This window comes from Bos mutus, chromosome 23, assembly GCF_027580195.1.
Source record: "Bos mutus isolate GX-2022 chromosome 23, NWIPB_WYAK_1.1, whole genome shotgun sequence".
NCBI lineage: Eukaryota > Metazoa > Chordata > Mammalia > Artiodactyla > Bovidae > Bos > Bos mutus.
Genome location: NC_091639.1, coordinates 20046583 through 20063023, shown reverse-complemented (window position 1 = coordinate 20063023; position 16441 = coordinate 20046583). Strand labels below are relative to the sequence as shown.

Sequence of the window (16441 nt, the reverse complement as noted above, 5' to 3'; positions counted from 1 at the left end):
AGAAGAGAAGCATGTGCCCAACCACCCCTGAGAAAAAGAACTTTCAGGGGCAAAGGAGCGAACAGGTAATTTAGAAGAAAAACAGAAAGTGGTCTCCGACTGCCCAGGACTTCCCTAGGAGTTGGGGGAGTTCGGGACGTCTGGACGCGTAGTGTTTGTGATTGTGAACAAAATAAATGGAGAGCACGAAGCCTGAGGCTTCTCGGATCCTTTCCTGACCAAACTCGGGTGATTTGGTGTAGGGTATTTTAATATTTTCCCCCTTTTGTGAAGTAGAACAAACACAACTTGGGCGCATCGCGGCGGCTCAGAGCCTGCCAGCCAGGCGGGCGACCGGAGCACCAATCAGCGCGCGCCTGCGCTCTATATATACGGCGGCCCGGCCCAAGCGCAGCTTCATCGGCGCTTTGCCACTTGTACCCGAGTTCTAGATCTTCACCATGTCGGAGACTGCTCCTGCTGCTCCCGCTGCCGCACCTCCTGCGGAGAAGACCCCAGTCAAGAAGAAGGCTGCCAAAAAGCCGGCTGGGGCGCGCCGGAAGGCCTCCGGGCCCCCGGTGTCCGAGCTCATCACCAAGGCTGTCGCCGCCTCCAAGGAACGCAGCGGCGTGTCTTTAGCTGCGCTCAAGAAGGCACTGGCGGCCGCCGGCTACGATGTGGAGAAGAACAACAGCCGCATCAAGCTGGGTCTCAAGAGCTTGGTGAGCAAAGGCACCCTGGTGCAGACTAAGGGCACTGGGGCTTCTGGTTCTTTCAAGCTCAACAAGAAGGCAGCCACCGGGGAGGCCAAGCCCAAGGCCAAGAAGGCGGGTGCGGCCAAGCCCAAGAAGGCTGCCGGGGCGGCTAAGAAGACCAAGAAAGCCACGGGCGCGGCCACTCCAAAGAAAACTGCTAAGAAGACCCCGAAGAAAGCGAAGAAACCGGCCGCAGCTGCTGTGACCAAGAAAGTGGCGAAGAGCCCTAAGAAAGCTAAGGCTGCCAAGCCCAAGAAGGCCGCCAAAAGCGCAGCGAAGGCGGTTAAGCCGAAGGCCGCTAAGCCCAAGGTTGCCAAGCCCAAGAAGGCTGCACCCAAGAAGAAGTAGGTTGTTAAATCGTCTGCTTCTAAAACCCCAAAGGCTCTTTTCAGAGCCACCACTGATCTCAAAAAAAGAGCTGTATACTCCTTTTCGTGTTGTGTATCCCTATCTTCTCTAGATTCTTATTCAAGGGTAGGCTTACGCGGGAGTTATTGCAGATGGCTGGCACTACCCAAGGAACAGCAGTGAGAGCAGGGGAGAGCGGTTGCTGTGAGTTTGCAGAGTTTGAACCCGTTCCTGTGGGTTGCCCCTTGCCCTGCGGTGTCTTCTGTCAGCCTCCTGGTCAGCAGTTGCAAGCGCTTTCCGCTGGCTTGCGTACTTGGGATTTCCGCCGGCCCCGCCCCACTCCTGTGAAGAGCAAAAACAACCAGCACTAAACCCAGCCAGTTTCTCAGTCTTACGGGATATTCCGATTGGGCTAAAAACTCATTCAAAAGTCCCGCCTTGCTCGCCGGTTGGCTCATTCCTCCAGCCTGTGATTTTTCACCCTGTTTTTAATTGGATGGTGACTGTCTTCCCTCTGTGGTCTCTTAATGTTTTCTTTCTGTTGGGTTAGCCCTATTTGCTTGATAGAGAAATGTGTCGTATTTCGGACGTTTTCTACGTTTTCAAAAGTCAAATTTGCTGTCGTGGGGGCGTTGGTATTCAACCCAGGCAAGAGGGTGGGTACTGACGCCGTTGCCTCACATTCTTAATTCCTGTTTACTCTGGCAGCAAAGGAACATTTGAAAAATGCTACAGCGGTGGCAGTGATTCTTCCACCAGAAGCAAAGCTGGACCAGGGATCTTTCTGTTCCTTGCACTTTCTAACTTTATAAGCAAATGTGTGATGATTTGACAGCATCAAAAACCACTTTTAGTCGGCCATTTTGTCCTGGCCGGCCAGTCAAGGATCCTTCTTTTCGGGAACCTCAACATCTGAAAATCGTAGATGCTTTAAACGCCTTTTTGTGAAATCCAAATGTTTCTACGCTAAGTAAAAAAAAAAGTGTATACTGGTAAAGTTTTGAAACGTGTGTATATGGGATGGGGTGGCGTTTTTAATAAAGGGCTTTTTTTTTTTTTTTTCATTAACAGCGTTGTATGTGGATTCTTTCATTTTCATGTCATGTCTCCTGGGTAGAGAATTTCTCAAGACCGTTTACCGGGGCAGGGGCTTCTGCAGACCTGCAGCTCAGTTTTTCAACCACAAGGACGAATCTGTGAGTTAACGTTAATTCCTGCATTATTGGTAGGGGCCACGGAGTTCATTCCTAGTCTTAGTCACTGTGTGGGAGGAAAGCAAAAGGTCTAGTGGATAAAAAGCATAGAATGGTAACCAAAGTGCAAAGAAAAGCAGAGATGAGAGATGTATAGAAAAGGTTGCAATGTCTGTATTAATGACACCTGAGTTCCTGGTTCTTTGAGCTGCCTGAATTCCTGCCACAGGGGACCTTTCCACTTATCTCAGGTTGGGTCAAGTTGCAATAGCAGAAGACCTAATAAAGACACTCCAAATCAAATCACAGTTAGGGCTTATAGTAACAGCACCATGTTCTTTTATGTTCGAATTTTCTGTCAAATAATTTCATTTTCACATCCACTCTAAGAGGCAGGGGACGAACCAACTTAAGCAAAAGTTGATTCTCTTATTTTTCTTTAAACCTCTTGTGAATGCCCTTTTGTGGTGTAAATTTATTGGGTTTATAGAGTTGATCCTAACACTGAACGTTTCCTGCAACTGTATTTGCATAAATTAAAGATGTTCTTTACTTTCAAATAAAACATGTTCATCAAAAACAAATGTAACTATTCTCTAGTAAGGCTAGAGGGAAAGTTCATTCACAGAGAGCTTAAGTCACTGTAAAAATCTCTCATTTCATTTTACTTTAGTCTTTAGATAATGTTCAACAGTTTCCTCAGTTTTATCCAAGTTCTTAAATTATGTTCCCTTCCCTCTCTGTGAGGGAAGTTTACATAGTTGACTGGGGTCTAATAACCCATTCATTTGAAACTAAAAATTAGCTAGTTTAACAAAAAGTCCGTTGTCACAATTTGGTTTATAAAACCTAAACTTTAACATTATTAATATTTTCAATATTCACTTATTATTATAAAATACTGAGAACAGCATTAATATACTTTAATTGGCCAAAATGGCTGATGAGCCAGAAATGGCAGTGAATACTGCATAAACTGCTGAGTGATAGATAATGAAAATTCATGAAATCTTCATGTATGATAGAAATGTAACAGAAATTAAAGTCTCCTTGCAAAGCATTATTCTATTTTTTTCTGTACATACTCAGTGCTTTCATGCTGAAAAAGTAAATATCTTATTACTTCCCCTAGGCAATGCTCTAGGTATCATATTTTCTATGCTTGAGGGAGATATAAAAGGTAACTTTGTGTTTCAAATCCATGCCAAAGAGAAACAGGCCCAGAACTAGATATGATTACATCATTAAAGAATTTCAGAAGGGAACAGGGATTTAGGGCACAGAGGTAACAGCAATAGTGTTTTAAGGTAGCTTTTTTTTTTTTCTCCTTTGGACGTGTCATAAGGCAAGTGGAATCTTATTTCCCTAACCAGGAATCAAACCCATGCCACCCAGTAGAGAGTACAGAGTCTCAACCACAAGACTGCCAGGGAAGTGTCAATATCTGGCATGTCTTGAGCACTAATTTACAAGGTGCCAAGCACTGTTGCTGAGCACTCTTCATTTGTTTTCAAACACATTCTTGTCACAGTTCTTTAAGATAGGTGCCATTATTACTGAGGCTTGGTCACATTAAGGACATAACTATTTACTTTCTGATCAGTAAACCAGTATAATAACCCTCCATGAAGAGTGCTGTTCCTCTGAAATATGGTAAAGAGCCACATATGTCTTAAAATTTTTTCTAGTAGCCACATTTTAAAAAAGTATAACAAGTAAAATCATTTCAATAATATTTAACCCACTAAAATAAAAATATTATTTCAGCAACTAATCTAAGGTAAAAATATTACGAGATTTTTAAATTCTATTTTTCATACTAACTCTTTGAAATATGGCATGTATTTTACACTTCAGCTCATCTCAATTTAGACTAGCCACAGTTTCATGTGCTTAATAGACACAAATAACTAGTGGTTACTGTTTTGAACAATATAGCTCCATAGTCAGAGAAGGCAATGGCACCCCACTCCAGTACTCTTGCATGGAAAATCCCATGGATGGAGGAGCATGGTAGACTGCGGTCCATGGGGTCGCTAAGAGTCGGACAGGGCTGAGCGACTTCACTTTCACTTTTCACTTTCATGCATTGGAGAAGGAAATGGCAACCCACTCCAGTGTTCTTGCCTGGAGAATCCTAGAGGCGGTGGAGCCTGCTGGGCTAACGTCTATGGGGTCGCACAGAGTCAGACATGACTGAAGCGACTTAGCAGCAGCAGCTCTATAGTAAATACTGAAAGGAAGACTCAAGAAAATATTTACCCTGGAGTAGAATTTAGACGTTTCCAAGGAAATAATTATGATGACCTGGTCCTGAAGTCTAAGACTAAAGATCATAAAGTACACTTGGTTATCTCTAGGAGCTGATGTTTCTTCTGGTCATCCTGCCCACCGCACCTCATACCAGGCTTCTGACCACAGGAATCTGATAACAGATTTTAGCAACAGCCAGGCCACTGCAGGCCCTCCCTGTTCATCCTGAGGCAGCCGAATCTCCAAGAGAGTTTCTGTTGAGGAGGAAACTAGGTCTGATCATCATTTCTGTATAATCTATTTTATTGATCAAAAATATTTAGTTTGGGTTTGGCTTCCCGGCAACGATAACTTCCTCCTCTATTAAATAGAGACAGTGAGAGAACTTGCCTTTCAGTGTTGTAGCAAGTGTTATATACAATAATTTAGGTCAATTAGATCCTGCAGTACTTGATCCATGGAAAACTATCAGTGTTAGTTATTAGACTGACTCTTCTAAGGAATCCATGGTTTTATTTTCTTCCTTGCATAGGGACCTCTCTAAAGGTGGTGATATTCAGTACAGAGTGGATCAGTAACACCTGTAAAGTTGTCCCAGAGAATTTACCTGGACTGAAAGTGTTCCCATTACTCAGAGTTGACTTTATGTCTTCTCAATGAAGTTTCTTCTCCTGGTATATCTTTTTGAAAATGGTACCATCATCCAAAGCATCATGCAAAGCAGTGCTCTATCCCAGATTACTGAGAGTCATCCAAGACCAGTGATTCTCAACAGGGTACTCTGCTGAGGTACGGTAGAACCGAGTAGTAGGAGGACAGGGAAGGCCATATGTAATTTGGAAAAGCATAGCCAGTGCTGAAAGGCAGATTTACCCTGAAGATATGAAACTCAAGTGTCAGACTCTGTACTTCCAAGGCCCTGGAAGGGGCCCCTGGGAGTATAGTCTGTTCACATGCTCTCATTTAAAAGAAATTCTTTTAAATGTTGGCATGTTTTAATTAAGGCTGGTTAAAACCTTTATTTCCACTCAATGTTCTTTTCTGTTACAATTAACCTTTGTCTGATTATTTTGGGATATTGATGAGAATATTTAGGACTTGAAAACATGTACTGAATCTAAATTTTTGGGGGGATTAATGCAATATATAAAGTGATGTGTAGATCTGTTCATATATAGTTCACTTGTTGCTAGCCAATCTGATCTAAGAATGTCTTCAGGGAATACTACTTATCACTGACAAAAAGTGAAAAGTGAAATTGTTAGTCATTCAGTCGTGTCTGACTGTTTGCAACCCCATGGACTTTAGCCCCCCAGGTTCCTCTATCCTTGGAGATTCTCCAGAAAAGAATACTGGAGTGGGTTGCCATGCCCGTCTCCAGGGGCTCTTCTGACCCAAGGATAGAACCTGGGTCTCCTGGATTATAGGTAGATTCTTTACCATCTGAGCCACTGACAAACTCACCTAAATTACTGGTAAGAAATTGTACTAAATGTCATTTATCTGTGTGCCCAGTAATGAGAGTGAGTACATAGTGGAGAATTGAGATGCGAAATGTATAACGTAGAAGCTAGTCTTTGAAGAATTCTTCCAAATTTTAAAACTCACATATGAAAATTTGACAGAGGATTTTCAAATTATAAAACAAGCCTTAAAGCGTTACTTGACATTACTTGTAGTGCTTTAAAGCTGAAATTCTTCTCTAAGTTATCAAGAGGATAAAACAAATTGTAATCAATCATCTTAAGTGAATACTGAATTCTCTTCCCACTGTTGACTTAATATACTCTACAAAACATTTCTGAACATTTCCCTTTAAAGATGGAACCAGAATATAGTCAAAAATATAGGCAAACAAAGCATTATAGTTTTGTATTCAAGTTAATAAATGTGGCATTTTCCTGAGTTTTGTGCCAGATACGGTTTCTTAAAAAATACGTTTCCTCATTTACTTGCTAACTTTGTATAGTCACCACGTTTTATCACCTGTAGGCCTCAGGAATCGGTCTATTCCATTGGATACATTATACCTCTAGACGTGAATATTTAAATGAGACCTTAGGCCTTAGTTATCAGTGACAGTTCTCTAGGTAATTCAATAGCTTTTATGAACAGTAAACTTCAACTCAACCTGTGCTTTCTACCTTTTCGTAGTTTCTAATGCCTCACTGACAGTGTTACAGTTACTTTCGGTGAAAATGTGGGTGGCTCTAAAAAGAGCCTTTTTTAAGTACAGAGAAAACAACTTTATGCTCTCTCCCCGCGGATGCGGCGGGCAAGCTGGATGTCCTTGGGCATGATGGTGACGCGCTTGGCGTGGATGGCACAAAGGTTGGTGTCCTCGAAGAGCCCCACCAGGTAGGCCTCGCACGCCTCCTGCAGCGCCATCACCGCAGAGCTCTGGAAACGCAAGTCGGTCTTGAAGTCCTGCGCAATCTCGCGCACCAGCCGCTGGAACGGCAGCTTGCGGATCAGCAGCTCCGTGGACTTCTGGTAGCGGCGGATCTCGCGCAGAGCTACCGTGCCGGGGCGGTAGCGGTGCGGCTTCTTCACGCCGCCGGTGGCCGGCGCGCTCTTGCGGGCCGCCTTAGTGGCCAGCTGCTTGCGCGGCGCCTTGCCACCGGTGGACTTCCGAGCAGTCTGCTTAGTACGAGCCATCACAAGTGAGTGATCAGAAACCAAAGGTCTGCTCCAAGCGTAGGTAGTTGCCTTTAAATATAGTTGGAAGCATTCTGATTGGTCTCGGAATTTTTCAAAAGTACCGCGCGATAAAACCATTGGCTAAAAAGTGACCGGGAGAGACCCGTTATTTACGAAAGAATCTGATTGGATGAATTACTTCTACCCCTATTTTCTATGCCTTTTTTTTTTTTTTAAATATAGGCGATCCGAAAGAATTTTTCTAAATTGTTTCATCTTATTGCCAACTTCAACGTACATAACGAGCCATTTAGGCACCATGTTAACTTTTGATTCAGTATACAAGTGGGACCTGATATTCTTAATTCTTGACACGTTCTCAAGGTGGTATTTCTGCGCCAATCCTAAATTGAGTACAATTGTTCTTTCTCCCCCACAGTCGGGTTAGCTTTAAGTAAATCTCGAACTACCAGGACTACCACTTTCTAACTTTGGTCATCAGATCTCCCCTAATTCGGAGTTTATCTTCTGTAAAACTACATGCCAGGGTGCCTGGGTGGATGATTTAAAAAATCACATGCATGCAAAGGTGGAATTGATGACATATATACACTGGAACCTGATAAACTTTCATCGGAAAAAAAAAATTGTTTTAAAATTTTGAAAGCAAAGGCAAGAGAAAACTAATCTTGGCAAGAGTAATTTCTTTGCTTTTTGTTACTCTCAAGACTAAGTACTGTTCTAGTTTCCCTTTCTCTTTATAAAGGCCCTTGTGGATTACAAAGGTTTCGCCAGCTATGCACTAAAATAATGCTTGTGAGGACATTTCTAGAATCTTTATTTTAATATCACTTGTCTCTTTATAATTAACCACCTACGCAGCATAAGCCGCCTACCAGCTTTTTTAAATGAAAATGTGGATGGCTCTGAAAACAGCCTTTAGGCAGTTTATTAAAAAGTTTCTTTTTTTGTCTAGGCTTTACTTCCTCTTCGCCTTGTGGTGACTCTCGGTCTTCTTGGGCAGCAGCACCCCCTGGATGTTGGGCAGGACGCCGCCCTGGGCGATGGTGACTTTGCCCAGCAGCTTGTTCAGCTCCTCGTCGTTGCGGATAACCAACTGCAGGTGACGCGGGATGATGCGGGTCTTCTTGTTGTCCCGGGCCGCGTTGCCCGCCAGCTCCAGGATCTCTGCCGTCAGGTACTCCAGCACCGCCGCCAAGAACACCGGAGCGCCGGCTCAACCCGCTGTATAGTTGCCCTATCGCTTCGCCCTACTGGAAATTGTAAACCAGCGCGGGAAGACCGAGTTTTGGCTTTAGCTCGAGTTCTGCCTCCTTGTTTACCACGTCCAGACATAGTTACCTTGTACAATTCAACAGCAAAACTTGTGAGCAGAAAAAAAAAAAAAAAAACGCTGGATGACCAAGGGGGAAAAAAAGAAAACTTTTTAATAGACAGCGGAGGGATGCGCCAGTTAGGTCTCCTATTGGTCAAAAGTACGATGCTTTTCTATCCAATAAAAAGAGAAAATGTGTATCCCTTATTTGCGTAAACCACTCCCTCCAGACCTTAGGGAAACTGTACTGATCTTACCCAATCAAAAGTGAGAATTCTCGATTCCTCATTTACATTGAAGCACTATAAATAAATGGTTTTTAAACTCACACTACTTATCTTTCTTGTGGATACTACCCCCTAACATTTCTACGGCAAAACAATGCCTGAGCCGTCTAAATCTGCTCCGGCTCCTAAAAAAGGCTCTAAGAAAGCCATCACTAAGGCACAGAAGAAAGATGGCAAAAAACGCAAGCGCAGTCGTAAAGAGAGCTACTCTATTTATGTGTACAAGGTTTTGAAGCAGGTGCATCCCGATACTGGTATCTCATCTAAGGCCATGGGTATCATGAACTCCTTCGTGAACGACATTTTCGAGCGCATCGCCGGCGAGGCGTCACGCCTGGCGCATTACAACAAGCGCTCGACCATTACATCCCGGGAGATCCAGACGGCCGTGCGCCTGCTGCTGCCCGGGGAGCTGGCCAAGCATGCTGTTTCTGAGGGTACCAAGGCCGTAACTAAATACACCAGCTCCAAATGAGTGCCTGCATAGGCATTTAATTCAAAGGCTCTTTTCAGAGCCACCCACTTTATCGAAGAAGGACTGTAACGGCTGTTTTCTCACGGGGTAAATGCAATTCTATCCTATTGATTAGATTTAAGCACCTACTCTAGTGGGGTTAATAGTTGGAGCAATTTTTGAGCCAGAACCTCTAGCTACTTGAAAGGTCTCTTGGCATTAAAGAGACATCCCCCAAAAGACACATCTTCCTGTTTGCCATGGACTAAGCATCCAGATGCTTGGGAATGCTCACTCTTCTCCACGAGTCCTCTTAAAAAATTTTTGATGGTGATTAGAATTTTCCTCCCGGGTAAGGAAGTGGTTGGGGGATTTCAGAGTCCCTATCCTCAGGGCATCGTTATGCAGGTTGCCTTTTCAGGGTAGGGTGCAGGGAAGGCAAGTCAGTGGAGTTTTCTCCCTGTTCTTGGGGAAACTTAAGCAAAATCACCTGTCGTTCCTTTAATAAACCGCGGACACTTTTATAAGGTGTTAACTCAAACTCTGCACATGGTTGAAATGAGATTTTCTAGTTTCTCATTATAATTATTGTAATGGAAAAAGCCAATGTAAAGCCGTTTCCATTTTTCTTGCATTCCTGACATCTGGGTTCCAGTTTCCTGGGTCATTTACTTTCCTGGGATGACACTAGAAGGGGTTGAAAGTGTGGCACTCCCAATTCGAGGAGGGGAAAATGGTTTGAATTTCCTGCCCTCCCCATCTGGTGTCTCCTCATTTGCAGACTAGGAGGGCCCCAGGTGAAGAGGAAGGTGTGCTAATTTTTCTTGGGAAAATTTTTTAAAGAACATACTACTCCAAAAATAATCCTGATAGGAAGGGCCTTGGTTGTGGAAAAGGAGTCAGCGGGGCTGGATGAGGGGAAGAGCCACGAAAAGTCAGCGGTTGACTGCATATTAAAAAGGTGGGGGAAAGTCTTTTCCTTTGGTTTATAAGCACCATCTTTAGGTGACATACATCAGTGTGTTTGGATAAGGAAATAAAAACTCGAAGTAGAATTTCTCAAAAAGACCACTTTTAAACTTTGAAGTTAAATGAACTTTTCCCAGATCCCACACAAATTAGGTGACTGCTGTATGAGAAGACTTCCCTGTCTCAGCATACACAAAACATAGTTGTGAAACAGAAGCTTGTCTTAGAAGTTAAATTCTTGGTTTTTAGATTGTAACCCCCTCCCCTCATCTCTGGGGGAAAAAGTAAAAAAGATTGAACTCAAGCTGCAGTTTAAGAATTGCTCTCTGGAGGGATGAGATCTTGGTGGCAATATAATCTCAGCCTCTTCAAAATTATCTCCTGGGGTAGAAGTTCTTGTTATTTGCCTGCTTGCTTGCTTCTATCTTCCTTCTCCTTGCCCCCTCCTTTCTTCCTAATAGTTGATATTTTACAGAACTGTATACAGTCAGCAAAACAAGACCAGGAGCTGACCGTGGCTCAGATCATGAACTCCTTATTGCCAAATTCAGACTTAAATTGAAGAAAGTAGGGAAAACCACTAGACCATTCAGGTGTGACCTAAATCAAATCCTTTATGATTATGCAGTGGAAGTGAGAAATAGATTTAAGGGACTAGATCTGATAGAGTGCCTGATGAACTATGGATGGAGGTTCATGACAGTGTACAGGAGACAGGGAGCAAGACCATCCCCAAGAAAAACAAATGCAAAAAAGGAAAATGGCTGTCTGAGGAGGCCTTACAAATAGCTGTGAAAAGAAGAGAGCCAAAAAGCAAAGGAGAAAAGGAAAGATATACCCATTTGAATGCAGAGTTTCAAAGAATAGCAAGATGAGATAAGAAAGCCTTCCTCAGTGACCAGCGCAAAGGAATAGAGGAAAATAATAGAATGGGAAAACTAGAGAGCTCTTCAAGATAATTAGAGATACTAAGGAAATATTTCATGCAAAGATGGGCTCAATAAAGGACAGAAATGCTATGGACCTAACAAGTAGAAGATATGAAGAAGAGGTGGCAAGAATACACAGAAGAACAAAAAAGAGCTTCACGACCCAGATAATCACGATGGTGTGATCATTTACCTAGAGCCAGACATCCTGGAATGTGAAGTCAAGTGGGCCTTAGGAAGCATCACTACGAACAATGCTAGTGGAAGTGATGGAATTTCAGATGAGCTATTTCAAATCCTGAAAGATGATGCTGTGAAAGTGCTGCACTCAATATGCCAGCAAATTTGGAAAACTCAGCAGTGGCCACAGGACTGGAAAACGTCAGTTTTCATTCCAATCCCAAAGAAAGGCAGTGCCAAAGAATGCTCAAACTACTGCACAATTGCACTCATCTCACACACTAGCAAAGTAATGCTCAACATTCTCCAAGCTAGGCTTCAGCAATACGTGAACTGTGAATTTCCAGATATTCAAGCTGGATTCAGAAAAGGCAGAGAACCAGAGATCAAATTGCCAACATCTGCTTGATCATCGAAAAAAGCAAGAGTTCCAGAAAAACATCTACTTCTGCTTTATTGACTATGCCAAAGTCTTTGACTGTGTGGATCACAATAAACTGTGGAAAATTCTAAGAGGGATGGGAATACCAGACCACCTGACCTGCCTCTTGAGAAACCTGTATGCATGTCAGGAAGCAACGGTTAGAACTGGACATGGAACAACAGATTGGTTCCCATTAGGAAAAGGAGTACGTCAAGGCTGTATATTGTCACCCTGCTTATTTAACTTATATGAAGAGTACATCATGAGAAACACTGGGCTGGATGAAGCACAAGCTGGAATCAAGATTGCCAGGAGAAATATCAATAACCTCAGATATGCAGATGACACTACCCTTATGGCAGAAAGTGAAGAAAAACTAAAGAGCATCTTGATGAATGTGAAAGAGGAGAGTGAAAAAGTAGGCTTAAAATTCAAGATTCAGAAAACTAAGATCATGGCATCCATTCCCATCACTTCATGGCAAATAGATGGGGAAACAGTGGAAACAGTGGCTGACTTGATTTTGGGGGGCTCCAAAATCACTGCAGATGGTGACTGCAGCCATGAAATTAAAAGACGCTTAGTCCTTGGAAGGAAAGTTACAACCAACCTAGACAGCATATTCAAAAGCAGAGACATTACTTTGCCAACAAAGGTCCGTCTAGTCAAGGCTATGGTTTTTCCAGTAGTCATGTATGGATGTGAGAGTTGACTATCAAGAAAGCTGAGCACAGAAGAATTGATGCTTTTGACCTGTGGTGTTGGAGAAGATTCTTGAGAGTCCTTTGGACTGCAAGGAGAGCCAATCAGTCCATCCTAAAGGAGATTGGTCCTGGGTGTTCACTGGAAGGACTGATGTTGAAGCTGAAACTCTAATACATTGGCCACCTTTTGCAAAGAGCTGACTCATTTGAAAAGACCCTGATGCTGGGAAATATTGAAGGCAGGAGGAGAAGGGGATGAGAGAGGATGAGATGGTTGGATGGCATCACCGACTCAATGGACATGAATCTGTGTAAACTCTGGGAGTTAGTGATGGACAGGGAGGCCTGGCGTGCTTTTGTCCATTGGGTCACAAAGAGTCGGACACAAGTGAGCAACTGAACTGAACTGATACTCTTAAATGCAAGCCCAAACCAAAACCTGAGCCTCCTAATCTCAAGGGTAGGCCCTTCTGACATCTGTACAAATAAATACATGGCTGATCTTCACCAAGCAAAAAAAAAAAAAAAAAAAAGTTATATGACTGGACTTCAGGCTAGCCTTCACAACTGTAGCAGAGGAATGATGAGAAGCCAAAAGTAAAATTCATACATCTCCCCAGTTAATTCTGATGAACTACGGACTTTACTCATTAAAGTGTGACAGGGAAGAGGCAAAGTCTTCCACCATGTTGGAACTGTGACTTTAACCTTTGCTTTTGTGGCTTTTGTTATCATAATCACTAAGCATGCTGTCTATAGCTGTAAGCAGACCTGTTTGAGGAAAGTAGTTATCACCCTAGGTAACTACAGTGTAATTTGAACTAGGACTGTAGACATGGCCGATTGTTAATTAAATTCTTTTCTGAGTCTCACTTTTTCTATTTGGCCCAGCAAACATTTGTTTACAAAACATTTGTCTTTTTTCATTTTACAGTGAATTGCCTGTGGACTCCCCTTTGAAGTCCCAAGCCCCTAACCCCTAATCTGAGATGGCATAACAAGCCTCAACTGTGTAACTTGTCCTTGGGTCTAATTTTTATTTCATCCAACCTGCAAATGAAACTAAATTTGACTTTTCCTGGTAAATCAGCCTCATACCAGTTTAATTCTTAGATCAACTTGAAGAACCTAGAAGGGTAGAGGAAACTTTTTTCCTCCCCAAGACCACAAGGGCACACGATGTCATCATCTAGAACACAGGCACTTAACACTGCTCAGCAAATATATGTGAATAAATGCTGAATGTACATTTGTCTTAAGTTCTCTTCATCCTTCTGATTCACAGTGATTTTTCTTCTCCCTGGGCTCTTATAATATTTATTGTTTGAAACCTTCCATTTTAGATGCCGACTATGCTCTACTACTTAAACTTCAGGTATACAACCCCCTGCCTCCTCTCCCCTGTCCTTTTCAAAATAGTACGAAGTCTTTGAGGTAGCATCTATCTTTTTACAACTCCCTTATGGGTTTTGAAACATTTCAGACACTGGGCCAGTGTTACGGATGTGTATTGCTGTTGTCCATGGTGAAGATAATAATAAAACGGAAATGAATATTGCTGAGAAAAAGTCATTGGAGTCAGAAGACTTGAGAGAAGGTAAAAAAGAAACTCTTCTTGGTTGCCTGGATCAAAACATAGTTCTCTGACAGAATTGGTTTAGGAGCGATTTTTTCCTAACCAGGTTCCTGTTCCTTGTACCATCTTGCTTAGGAGTTAGTAGACTTATGGGCTCGAGTCCTCAAAAATTCCTGAAATGATAGTCCACATCCATCTGAGTCCCATCTATTTCTATTTCATGGATCATTATAAGAAAAAAATGGCAAATTTCACTTGGCAACTTCTCAATTTTAGGTTTCTCGACATGAGAGCTTAAGACCAGACTCTGTACTAATATTAGTATAGTGTATTACAGTATATATTATAATCTCATTTTGAGTATTTATATGCTATGGGGGTGGTTTGTTCTCTCGTTTCTTAGGAGTCCAGAGACTTATGTGCTGCAGTTTTTAGTACTCTAACAGCAAAAAGTCCAGTACGATATGCACAATGATGGAGTTTTCTTAAGTAATTAGTGTCTTGCGTGTGGGAGCCAAGTGAGAAAAAACGGACGGTGGAAAGGTTGGGAGTGGCACTGGGGAATGATGACCGTTTTCCAGCCAGGAGTTTGGAATCCTTGGTCCCATTCAACTCAGTGTTATTTAGCCAAGGCAAACAAACTGCGTCTCTGTTTCGCGTTCTCTAAAATGAGGACAGGTCTCTACATGCCTCCCAGGTGATCCTGGAAGACCTCATAGGTAAGTTGAATGAAATGGAACTTTTTACTTTTCAGATAGTGTAAGTCTTGGGCCAAGATAAAAAAACCATTATTTCCTCTTCATTTTCCCTGTAAAGAGTTAGAAGAGATAAACACTGAGCATACTAATACTTGCCTCTTAAATATTATCTTTACGAATTATTCTGCATTTATTCCTTTCTAAAAATCATGAGGCACAATTCCAATAGCTAAAAATTCAGAACAATGAAAATAGCCCCTCCTGTTTATTTTAAGAACAGTCGGTTTGAGAAAACCAAATAACTCCATTATTACTAGTATTAAAATTCCATCAGACTAGATGAGAAAGCCTTGTATGCAAATGAAGGATACAGGTTGCGATTTCCCATAGGTTCAACATAGTAACCAATGGGAAGAGTGTACAACTAACGTCTACTTATTATAGACTTATTAGTTCTTTTTTCAGGAAGTTTTTGTCACTAGACAGAAATCTTGTATGCAAATTAAGGATGCAGGTTCTGATCTCCCATTGGTTACTTAATGTTAGCCAATGGGAGGATAACACAAGCCTACCTTCAGTTAGTATAAATACTTCTTTCGCTTTGGTTTTACTTATTTTCTGTTTGGTTTTCCTTGTGAAATATTTTGCTTCGTGATCTAGCAGGTATGTCAGGCCGTGGTAAACAGGGTGGCAAGGCTCGCGCTAAAGCTAAAACTCGTTCTTCGCGTGCTGGGCTCCAGTTTCCCGTGGGCCGCGTGCACCGCCTGCTCCGGAAGGGCAACTACTCCGAGCGTGTCGGGGCCGGCGCACCGGTGTATCTGGCAGCGGTGTTGGAGTACCTGACAGCCGAGATCTTGGAGCTGGCGGGAAACGCAGCCCGGGACAACAAGAAGACCCGCATCATCCCGCGCCACTTGCAGCTGGCCATCCGCAACGACGAAGAGCTCAACAAGCTGCTGGGCCGTGTGACCATCGCTCAGGGTGGTGTGCTGCCCAACATCCAGGCTGTGCTGCTGCCCAAGAAGACTGAGAGCCACCATAAGGCCAAGGGCAAGTAAAGTGTTCACGTTCCCACGGCACTTTTACTTTCAGTTACCCAGGAAAAGTCGATATATACAAAGGCTCTTTTCAGAGCCACCCACTTTCTCCATTTACAGAGCTGTTATGCTTTTTAATTGTGTCTGTATGAAGGTTGTGATATCAGGCCGAAAATCACAAGTAGGAAGTGGGTTCCTCACTACTCGAGGAAAACTTAACTCCACTCAAAATGTTTGCGAGGAATTTTTAACAGAAAAATCACGAGTTTAAATTGGCCCGTTAAACTGAGTTGAGTCCGATTCTAGTCAAACAGTATTTCCTTAATTCCAGCGGTACGTATGACATGTTTTCCCCACTGGAGAGTGAGAGTTCACTAGTGAAAGGTGCTGAACTCTTACATTTTTTATTAATGCAATGGAACACCCAAACACTCTGCATCTAGATTCCACTTTATAAAAAAATGTTATGCTGAAACAACTGAGAGTAAGTTACAGATCATTGACACGTCAAAAACATCTTGGTTGTCCACAATGATCGTGTTACATCCGAGAAAATCTGAGTGTCATTTTAGTTGTAGCCCACCTACTCTTTCTAAGCACTTCCAAAATCTGGTGATTGTACTTTTATATATATATATATATATATATATATATATATATATACATATATAATCCATCG

General features: G+C 42.6%; 4 protein-coding genes and 1 pseudogene across 4 annotated transcripts; 3 read left to right on the top strand and 2 right to left on the bottom strand.

The window, feature by feature from the left end:
* Window positions 1-392: 392 nt before the first annotated feature.
* Window positions 393-1162, top strand: H1-2 (H1.2 linker histone, cluster member). The gene has a single exon (XM_005892216.2). It carries the CDS (start codon window positions 441-443, stop codon window positions 1080-1082), a length of 642 nt encoding a protein of 213 aa, XP_005892278.1. The 5' UTR covers window positions 393-440; the 3' UTR covers window positions 1083-1162.
* A 1313-nt stretch (window positions 1163-2475) lies between these two features.
* Window positions 2476-8137, bottom strand: LOC138984913 (histone H3.1-like). The gene has a single exon (XM_070360828.1). It carries the CDS (start codon window positions 7304-7306, stop codon window positions 6776-6778), a length of 531 nt encoding a protein of 176 aa, XP_070216929.1. The 5' UTR covers window positions 7307-8137; the 3' UTR covers window positions 2476-6775.
* A 9-nt stretch (window positions 8138-8146) lies between these two features.
* Window positions 8147-8799, bottom strand: LOC102281888 (histone H2A type 1-like; annotated as a pseudogene).
* Window positions 8800-8862: 63 nt separating this feature from the next.
* On the top strand, window positions 8863-9266 carry LOC102280848 (histone H2B type 1-B). Its single transcript, XM_005892215.2, has one exon. It carries the CDS (start codon window positions 8886-8888, stop codon window positions 9264-9266), a length of 381 nt encoding a protein of 126 aa, XP_005892277.2. The 5' UTR covers window positions 8863-8885.
* Window positions 9267-15353: 6087 nt separating this feature from the next.
* LOC102285798 (histone H2A type 1-B) lies at window positions 15354-16338 on the top strand. Its single transcript, XM_014477125.2, has one exon. The coding sequence runs from the start codon at window positions 15391-15393 to the stop codon at window positions 15781-15783; it is 393 nt and encodes a 130-aa protein (XP_014332611.1). The 5' UTR covers window positions 15354-15390; the 3' UTR covers window positions 15784-16338.
* Window positions 16339-16441: the final 103 nt, after the last annotated feature.